Source organism: Cetorhinus maximus, chromosome 14 (genome assembly GCF_964194155.1).
Source record: "Cetorhinus maximus chromosome 14, sCetMax3.hap1.1, whole genome shotgun sequence".
In the NCBI taxonomy this organism is placed as follows: domain Eukaryota; kingdom Metazoa; phylum Chordata; class Chondrichthyes; order Lamniformes; family Cetorhinidae; genus Cetorhinus; species Cetorhinus maximus.
In genome coordinates, this window is record NC_135892.1 from 91079572 (window position 1) to 91089978 (window position 10407).

The window sequence follows — 10407 nt, forward strand, 5'->3', positions numbered from 1 at the left end:
TTTGTTTTGTCTTATGTCTGCATCAATCCTTTCCATGCAGTTCAAATGTAAAATACTGGAATGTTCTCTTGTTACGCTGAACGAACTTTATGGCTATTGCATGATTGCCAGGCTATTATTTGATTTTGAGTATTGCTGTGTTGAACATCACTTTACTGATCAAAATGAAATCCTCACTTAAAAGTTTGCAATTGTAAGAAAATATGCAGTGGGGTGTAGAGAAAAAGACCCTTTTTTTGGCTGGAATCTAGTAGCTTAATTTTATTGAATTGAGTTGAGTGGCTGAGAACATTTTGTGGACCAAGATTATAAAATGAAAAAACTTGAGCTCAGTGAAACTTGTAACTACTTCAGAAGAGTTTTAGAAATAAAACAAGAAATGGACAGCATCTGAAACCAAGTTCTGGGTCAGTGTTTTATGTTGGACCCTCTATCAGAAGCATGAACCAATTGTTCTCTTCCAGTTGCTGGCTGACCTGTTATTTTTCCCCACATATTCTGTTTTTTTTCAATTCACTGTCATGGCTTCTAGTGCAGGAAATGAAAATGATTTGAAGGAGGCCTCATTCATTAGCTTTATGCAATCTTTTGGATGGTTGAATGACCAATTTTTTTTCTGTACTTTGTGCAACATAAAATCAAGGCTTAAATTATAGATATATGCTGCCCGTAATAAGAAATAAGACAGACCTAATATTTGGTAAACATTCAGATTCCATATTACATTTAATAGCACCAGTTTGGTATGACTTAGTACTCTGTGTATTTTAAGACCGATTACAACTATATTCACACTGGCACATGTAAGTGCCCAATGCTAGTGTTACCTTAAGTAATACATATAAAATAAAACCTTGTTCATAGTTTGAGCTTCATGACTCTAATGAGGGTTAACTGGATTTTGCTGATGCTTCATTTCCTATTTTGTCTCTTACAGTGCACAGACCTGTTGCTAACTATATGTTTTCAAGTTTATCACTTGGACTGCCAGGAATGCAGATGGCAATTTAGAGTGCATCTTCTGTTTTCAATGTGTATCTTAATGCTTAAAACCTACTCATCTAATATCTCATTTCTGTGTAGGGTTTGCAGAATACAACACATTGGATGTACCTGTACATGATAGAAGGCATCAAGTGAGTAACCCAGAGATGGATGGTTGAAAATCTTTAGGAGAGATGTTAAGCTTCAGAAGACTGCTGTAACTGTTCCATCTAAAATAAATATTAAATTTGTGTTCGGGAATTACACAAATTTTGCTAAGTACTGTATAACATTATTTAAAAGTTAGATTTTGGGAATCATGTGTTTTGAAAGCTTAAAAAGTGTGCAGTACTCTAAATGACTTAGTCTACAGCTGATTCAGTTGTATATTTGATACAATTATGAATTCAGGCTGTAAATTTTGAGGTTGAAAAATTGTGAAATCATCCCATTTTGCCAACTGAACCTTCAAGCTTACTTTTTAAGGTGAATTTTAATTTTTTTGAAACAACTTAAATGCTTGTACTTGCTGCTTCTCACCTCTTTGGTTATCCAAGGTTCAGTTCAGGATATGATATGATTGACATATGCAATTATAATTATTAATTTGGGGATCCAGGTTGAGGCCGTGCTTCATCTGTTTGCATTAATCACAAATCATTTTCCTTAAAAGGCTCCCCCTGTTATTGGGAACAACCATTCTGTTTTTGAACTACTGAATCCTGGAACTGGTTTTAAAAAGTTCCCTTTTTATTCTTTGAGAAATATTACTGTAGATGTGTGCTGATAACTTATAGCTGATATAGTGTGGACTAGAACCAGTTCCACAACACCCAATCCATGTGGCTTTGGATATCTGTTTCCTCTGTAGCTTAGCCAACAAAATGCTTTATTGGAGTCAGATAACAATACAGCAGGCACCTAAAGATAAGGCCTAGCATAACAGTGTTGTGCCCAAAACTTGGGGAGAAATAACTACACTAATTGCATGGATGACGTAACGGAAATTTGTGAAGCCAGGCAAAAGTAGTTGAGTTTTTCTTTTAAAGTGCCAATGTGACATCTGTGTCCCCAAAATTCTGACCCATTCATTACTGTTATAACTGGGATCATCTGTAGGATGAAACACTTTTTCCATATGATACAGTGCCAAATTAATGACCCAGATCTGTCAGTAAGCGGTTGAGTGGAGGCGTACTCCGCTGACTAGTTTTAAAAATACATTCTTGCCCTGTTTGCAACCTACAGGAGGAATTTCAGCTTGGTGAATGGGCTGTCTGCCTGCTCAGATCAGCCGAAGTAAATCAGTGCAAGCACAGGGCAATCTGCCCAAGTTTTTACACTGACAGGTCCCAGCAGGACCAACATCATGAGCTCCTGCTGGTAATCCACAACTTGCGGATTTGAGTGCAAGGGGGCTACCTGGAAGTTGCAGTTCTGTTACAGACCTTGGTAACACCAAACATCTTGGCATTTGCCATTATTGGGACCGCAAGATTTGGGCTATTGATTTGAATTAAGCTATCCATATTTCTCAAGAATCCTTCGTGAGGAAGAGGTACCTTTTTAACTGCTGAACAGCATGCATGTATAATCATTTTAGTGACTCCAGTCACCGTTGTTGGTGTGAGGCACTAGATTCAGGAGCAAAAAATAGCTGGAAAAACTCAGCAGGTCTGACAGCATCTGTGGAGAGGAATACAGTTAACGTTTCGTTTCGAGTCCGTATGACTCTTCAGAACTAGATTCAGGAGGTTTGCCCGACCCACTTGTGCAGCAACACTGTTGGTGAACTGGCAACCACTGGTGATTGCATCCACATTGTTTATGTAGATAATGTAAATGCAGGAAACTCAGTGTTGAAGATTAAAGAGTGGCTGTGCAGAGTAATCTTTTGAAAAACATTTTTTTTTAATAGCTTTTGTAATCAAATTTTATTTCATTTTTGTGTGTCATTGCTGGCTGAGTTGGTAGAACTCTTGAACCCACAACCTTTTGACAGGGGCAAGTCCTAGTCCAGAGGTTTGAACACAAGATCTAGGCTGAAATCCCAGTGCGGTACTGAAGGAGTTCTGCATGGTCAGAGGTGCTGTCTTTCAGATGAGATGAGACATTAAACAGAGCCTCCATCTGCTCTCTCAGGTGGGCATTAAAATCTCATCACTATTTAGAAGAGCAAGGGAGTTAGTTATCCACCGTGTCCTGGCCAATATTGATCCCTCAATTAAGATCATTTTTTAAAAAAAAACTGATCATTATCACATTGCTGTTCATGGAAGCTAGCTGTGCACAAATTAGGTGCCACATTTCCTACATTATAACAAAGCACCAGGCAGGCAACACAACCTTTGGAGCTCCTGGTTGTGGCTGCAAAGAAACAGTATCTATCCTTCTGACTATATTGACCCCTATCATTTCCACATTCCTTTTCACTCTCCCCATTTGAATGGCCTCCTGCACCATGATGCTATGATCAGTTTGCCTAGCCACCCTGCAGCCCTTGATCTCATCCGCACAGGTGGCAAATACCTTGTACCTGTTGGTCAAAATTAAGGGCATTTGTGCAACATGTAAACTGGATTGATTTTAATCACTTCATCCTGGATCTCCATATCTGCCTGAGTAGCATTTGGACCTTCCTGTCTCTAACCATTGACTAACTCTAAAGTCCTATTTAAATAAGGAGTGTGACTGCCTCGTGGTCTAGGTACCTCTTCCCCCTCCCTCTTCTGCAATGTCTGCAGATCAGACTCCTGCTCAACAACTCTGAGCCAAAGTTCCTCGAGCTGTAGATACCACAGATATAGTTTTCTGGGATCGCAATGTTCACCACAAACCCTCACGTGCTGCAATTATGACACACACCACCTGTCCTGCCATGTCTATCGAACCCTTATTTGATTAGTTAATTTTTAATTGAATTAATGTATTTGGTTTAAGATACGAGTTTATTGAAGTGAAGTCGTAGCAAGTTTGAGTTTCTTAGCTTAGAGACAAAAGCACTCAACAGTTACTTGAGGTTTAAAGAAGAATTAAAAAGCAGCACCTCCTTCCCCTTGTGCACTGAATTCCCACCCGCACCAAATTCCTGACTTTATCACTTATTTTTTGCTGGTTTCAAATGCAGCATCAATAATTTCATATTTACATGTCTTTAAAAAGTGAACTTATTTTGGTTTCTCAAGGTGAAGAGTATCTGTACAGATTAATGTCTTTACAAAATATTTCTCCATTCCTGATGCCCAGTGTTAACATGAAGCATCCCCAGATCAGATGTAGCCAGGCCCTCCTGAAATTCAGCAGCACTTCAAGGCTATTTTCTGTGGGGACATCAACCAAATTATGTGGCTAGCCATTCTTCACATCAGTCCCACAATCAAATTTGTACGTACGAATTGTTTGTTTTACTGAATATGAAAGACAGTGACTGTCTGGAGGCATAGCTGAAGAGAAACAAACCACTTGAAATAAAAGACCAAAAATTTGAGGGTAGAATACATCCCTTGTATAACTACTGTGTGCGATTGTTTATAAAGAAGCACCAAGAGCAAATCTGAACAGATCAGCAGGAGAATAACCCTTCCATGTTCTCAGTCTGTACAGATATGAGTGAGCTTTAGGGGAAGGGAGGAACAATGCCACGTGCAATTCTTAATTGTCTCATTTTCTGACCCCTATTCTCGTCCATTTTTCTTCCTCTTTTCCCTCCACCACCATCCTCCTTTTAAAAACATTTCTGACAGTTTTTGATCATCCCTATTCTCCTCTTGATTTGGCATTAGTTTTTCCTTATGCCTATTTGCAAAGCACTTTGAGATGTTTCTTAAATCCGCAATGCTTTATGAATCCATTTGTCGTAATAAGTGATAAATATCTGTGTATATATAGCCTTTTGCTGTATGATAAGTTTAATGGTTAGTTCCAAGTTGAAATTGTTCTGAGATTGTTTCATAAATTTTGTGCCAAAGCTGCTTCATTCTCTGCAGTTGTAAGCCTGAGTGATTTGGGACAAAAAGTTTGTAAAACCGTAATGTGCATTTTTATGGTGTACACTAGCATGGTGGTTATGTCACTGGACAAATAATCCAGAGACCTAGAGTAATGACCTTGAGGCATGAGTTCAAATCCCACTATGGTAGCTGGGGAGTTTAAAGCTGGTAATGGTGACCACAAAAACTACTGTATTGTTGTAAAATGTATCTGGTTCACCACTGTCCTTGATGGAAGAAAATCTGCTGCTCCTTGCCTGGTCTGGTCTACATGTGATTCCAGCCCCACAGCAATGTGTTTGATTCTTAACTACCCTCTGAAATGGCCCAGCAAACCACTCCGTTGCATTCAAGAAGGTGGCTCATCTCACCACCTTCTCAAGAGCAACTCTCGATGGTCAATAAATGCTGGCCTTACCAGTGATGCCCAATCCTGTAAATTATTTTTTTAATCATTTAATCCAAATCAAGATCTTTTATAGTTGTCTGCTGGTAATTAATACAACAACATCTATCTTAATAGCTTGAGGTTCATCCCCTTTTGAGTCAGACAGATCAGGAAAGTCACTGAGTTCAATCCCTGGCTTGTGACCAGTTAGCTGATATCAGGTAGTTATTACTGTTGATCGTTATATGGTTGCTTCTACTAAAAGTGTATGCGTGCATGTATAGCTCAAGTTCACCTGGTATACCCTGTGTAGTCAAGATAACCATCAGCTTTCACTGTTGAGACTTAAATGTGGATAATGGCCACGAGGGAGGGGAGAAAGAGATTAACAAAAAAAAGTGCTTTGTAGTACTATGTAAAACTAACTACCATGCTACATTTCACATAAAGAACTGTTAAATTTCAGCTGAAAGCTCGCGATCTTAATGGACAGGCACTGGCTTTTGTTCGGGATTTGGTGGGAGCATTGCTAAATCTTCATACCTATACTGAGCAAAGAATTCAGATCTACCCCATTGACTCTGCAACAGACACTATATCTCCTTTGAACCAAAAGGTATGTTTCATTTCTTAGAAAAGTGCTGTTCCTAATAGCAGGAAAAATAGCTACTTTAATACCGTATGTCCTTTATGCTGTCAGTAAAGAGTTTAAACATTGCACAATCATTTAAGTTCCATAAGTATTTTGCACATATTATATCCTTGTCTTATGGTTAACTAAGACGTAACTAAATGTCTTGCAGCAGAGAGAATATTATACAAGGTTGCAGTATTAGTAGAGTTTATCAATATAGGTTTGTTGTATTAACAGGAATTACTGAGATGGGGAGGATCTAAAGAGAGGAAAACAGTTTAAATATAAAGACAGAGGCTCTAAATATTCTGTGAAAGTTTAACAGCAAATGCTGTTAATCTGAAAGAAAAGCAAACCATTCTTGAAATGCACAATAAGTGAATAAGCTTTTTTGCAAAAAAATAAATTGATGTTTTGCATATGCCATTTCAGAAACTGTTTATTGCAGAAAGGTTGGGGGGTGTTAAAAATTTGCATTGTTCACTTTTAGTAACAAAGTCAGTTAGCGGTTCTGATTACAATCAGTTTATTCTTTAGCATAAAAGCAATTTACAAGTGGAGTATTATTGACAGAGCACAATTGAAAGTAGGCATGTGTTCTTGCACTAAAAGAAGAAAATGCTTCTTTTTACTTGGCAAACTGGAAATTTTTCCCTTTTTGTGTGATAGGTACTCTTGCAGCACACTGGCTTGTGATCTCTAGCCTAATTTTTAGTATCTTGTCTATTCGATGTGCATCAGCAGACTTCAACCATCACATGATCACAGCTGTTGATGCAATAGTCACAGTCTGGAACATTCTATTGCCAGGACTTCAAGTTTTAGCCCCAAGGCCTTACTTAATAAGCAGGTCAATCTTCGACTCACTAATTGCTGCTAGGCTAATCATTAATTTCTCTCTCGCTCTCCCCACTCACCCACTCCACAAACACACACACGCACACTAGTTGTGAAAAATTTTCCGTCTCCGGTTGTATCCAGCTGTGGAATAAGACTGCAACAAACTCAAGCAGCACTGTCAATGCCATTTGATATGGAAGTGCTGTCTTTTAACTTTTTTCAGGTTTCCCCCCTGCCCCCCAACCTTAATCAGTCTCTCTCAATGTTCTTATTGCCCTTTGACACAATAGCTGAACATCCTGGCATGGGCGTTTAAATGCAGTTCTTGCAATAGATATTTGTTAAAAGTAACTTTTGAAACCATGGAGACATCCATGCTGATTTGTATTTGATATTAACAGATCTCCCATAGCAATAATCGCTGTGTCAGCTAACAAACTTTTTTTCTAGGACAAAAGTATTTATACCATTTAGAGCTCAGAGATGGAACTGTCACTTAAGGCTACAAATTCTAGTTGTTAAATACTATCTCCATTCAATCAGAATAGAGTTGCTGACTGAGGGTACCTTGCATATTAGAAAATATTTGTAATCTTCAAAGATTGTTTTATATCTGTATCAAAATGCATCTGAAATGTTTCTACATTTTCTAGTGGGTGTGTGTGTGTGTGTGTGTATGTGTGTGTATATATATATATATATATATATATATATAGAATATATTGTATAGAAATAATTATAAATATACATATATAAATATATATAGAATATATTGTATAGAAATAATTATAAATATGCAAATATATACAAAATTGTTTATTAATCTTGTTTTTGCAGCTGCATTATGAAGTCCTATTTAGTGGTAGGATATGTGAGAGCTTGTATGTGTGATTTCCCCTCATGGAAAATTCTCAATTAGCAAGAAGTTGATGGATAGAAGTATTTCTGTGGCAAAATTGGATGGAGTGCTGCTCTGTTGTGCTTGTGGTTTTGGGCTGATCTTATTTGCCTGCCATCTTAACCCACCTTCAAAAAGTAAAAATGAATAAATTTATCAAACCCCACTATGGTAAAGATGCTGCCAGCTTTCACTGGCCTGTCTGAGAATGTAGAGTCTTTAGTTGTCGCCTAGTTAAAGTAGTATGCATACCCTGATAGCACCCGTCTTCTAGCATCCTTGTGATGTAATGACAGTGGATGTTGACTAATCATAGCAATTGATTTCTACCACTTAGTCTACGTCAGACCCAGACATGACACAAGAGAAACCCAAATAGTGGAGAGTTTTGGGAACCATAGGTTTAAAGTCACCACCTGAGCATATTACACTTGCCATCTATCATGTGTGAAATTATTTATGTATACTGTATCCCCAGATGTTTGAATATGGGGAAGGAGCACGATGGTGTAGTTATGATAATATAGTAATGATATGGCCGAAAAGTGTCTCTCTGTGTTGAAATTTTCATTATTCTGATTCTTTGATGTGATTTTAAAGGCTACAGTTTTGTGTTTTCTGTGAAGCACCAGGGTGTTTCAGGGCATTCTAGGTAAAGTGTTGTAGAATTATAGAATCATTGCAGAATGATTGTATTGCAGAGGCCATTTGGCCCATCATGTCCATGTTGGCTCTCTGCAAGAGCAATTCACCTACTGCCACTTCCCCACCTATTCCCTGAGGCTCTGCAAATTTTTCCTTTTCAGATAATGATTCTCTTTGAAAGCCATAATTGAATCTGCCTCCACCACATTCTTAGGCGGTACATTCCAGATCCGAACCACATGCTGCATAAAAAGAATTTTCCTTATGTTGCCATTGCTTCTTTTGCCAATTACCTTAAATCTGTGCCGCCTTGTTCTTAATCCTTCTATCAGAGAAAACAGTTTCCCCCTTTTTATTCAGTCCAGTCCCCTCATGATTTTGAATACCTCTATCAAATCTGCTCTCAACCTTCTCTTCTCCAACCTTCTCCAAGGAGAGCAGTCCTATATTCTCCAATCTCTCTATGTAACTGAAGTTCTTCATCCCTGGAACCATTCTTGTGAATCTTGTCTGCAACTTCTCTAATGCTTTCACATCTTTCCTAAAGTATGGTGACTAGAATTGGACAATCTTACAGTTAAGGCTGAACCAGTGTTCCATAATGATTCACCATAACTTCCTTGCTTTTGTACTCTGTCTTTATTTATAAAACTCAAGGTTTTTTATCTGCTCTCTCAACCTATCCTGCCATGTTCAATGAGTTATGCACATACACATCCAGGTCCTTCTGTTCTTGTACTCCAATTAGAATTGTAGCCTTTATTTTATATTGTCTCTCCATATCCTTCCTACCAAAATGAATCACTTCTCTGTATTAAATTTCATCTGCCACATGCCCACCAATTCCACCAACTGCCTGTGTCCTATTGAAATGAAACGCTATCCTCTTCACAGTTCACAATATTCCCAAGTTCGCTGGCTGCAAATTTTGAAATTGTCCTGTATACACTTAATTTTATTCCATGTCCAAATATACACCAGTCATTTTTTTTCCTTTTGTTTCAGTTTTCTGAATACCTGCATGAAAATGCCGCTTATGTCCGCCCCCTGGAAGAAGGAATGTTGCATCTATTTGAGAGCATTACTGAAGAAACTGTTACTACACTGGTAAGTTTACTAAAGTTGGCTTAAATGTAGTTTTTTAAATATATTTCAGCATTAATGTGGATGTGTACGTCAGTGAGAATCTCTTTCCCTCCTTTTTCTAGGAAACTACTGTGAAACTTAAACCATTTTCAGTTGTCTTCACTTCTTATGTTTGCTTCCTAAAGAAAATTCTACCGTACCAATTAAAAAGGTAAATTCTTTTGATCCTTGCAACTTAACACGGTGAAATACTTTTTAGTGCACAGCTAATGCAGAAACTGTATCTCTAGAGATTTGTTTCAAGCTTTATACTCAAGACTTTCCAATGTGTAAGAAATACTGACCTTTTCAATTATCCATGTACACACTTGCTGAGGAGGTCAGACTGCTAGAAATAAAGATGTTCTTTGTGATTAGGTCTGTTCCGTGCGAATATCTATTGCCTTTAAAACACAAAAAATGCTTTTATTAATTGAATGACATTCTTTCATCCCATTGAAACACAATGAAACACTACCAGATTTCTGTCCAGCATTTTAAGACCAAAGTCTCTCTGAATATGAATGATTAGTTTTGCAAAGTGAAGAATTTTATATGTAGTGGTGGAACATTGGTGATTGCCAAAAGATACCTTGCAAACAAGGATGTGCATAAGCTACTGAAAAGTTTAATGCTCTTAGCTTTGAAATAGGCGTATTCGTCATCATTCATGCTGTGTAAAGTTGTATTATTGATGTGATTGTGATAATATAATAGTTCTCATAAATAGGATGAATAGTATAACTAAATTTAGAGACTACTGTAAAAACCTTCTGACTCATGTGCTCTTGCTTCCCCCGTCCCCAACCAATAGAGACTGATATAGCTAATTAGTTAGGCATCATCTGTCTCAGGAAATGATGGATTGCACCCAGGGTGAATGTCACTTCTGTATTGAACATAG

General features: G+C 37.7%; 1 protein-coding gene and 1 long non-coding RNA gene across 5 annotated transcripts in view; one reads left to right on the forward strand and one right to left on the reverse strand.

The window, feature by feature from the left end:
- ppp1r21 (protein phosphatase 1, regulatory subunit 21) overlaps positions 1-10407 on the forward strand; it is a 75778-nt gene that overhangs the window by 34054 nt on the left and 31317 nt on the right. For all 4 annotated transcript variants that reach the window (XM_078557227.1, XM_078557230.1, XM_078557228.1 and 1 more), the window contains 4 exons: positions 1084-1136; positions 5828-5977; positions 9384-9485; positions 9587-9675. In XM_078557227.1, the coding sequence (XP_078413353.1) occupies positions 1084-1136; positions 5828-5977; positions 9384-9485; positions 9587-9675 (394 nt within the window). The remainder of the gene's footprint in view (positions 1-1083; positions 1137-5827; positions 5978-9383; positions 9486-9586; positions 9676-10407) is intronic.
- Positions 1-10407, reverse strand: part of LOC144689824 (uncharacterized) — a 58910-nt gene that overhangs the window by 32562 nt on the left and 15941 nt on the right. The window contains exon 3 of the long non-coding RNA XR_013578720.1: positions 9809-9907. This is a non-coding gene — a long non-coding RNA (uncharacterized LOC144689824). The remainder of the gene's footprint in view (positions 1-9808; positions 9908-10407) is intronic.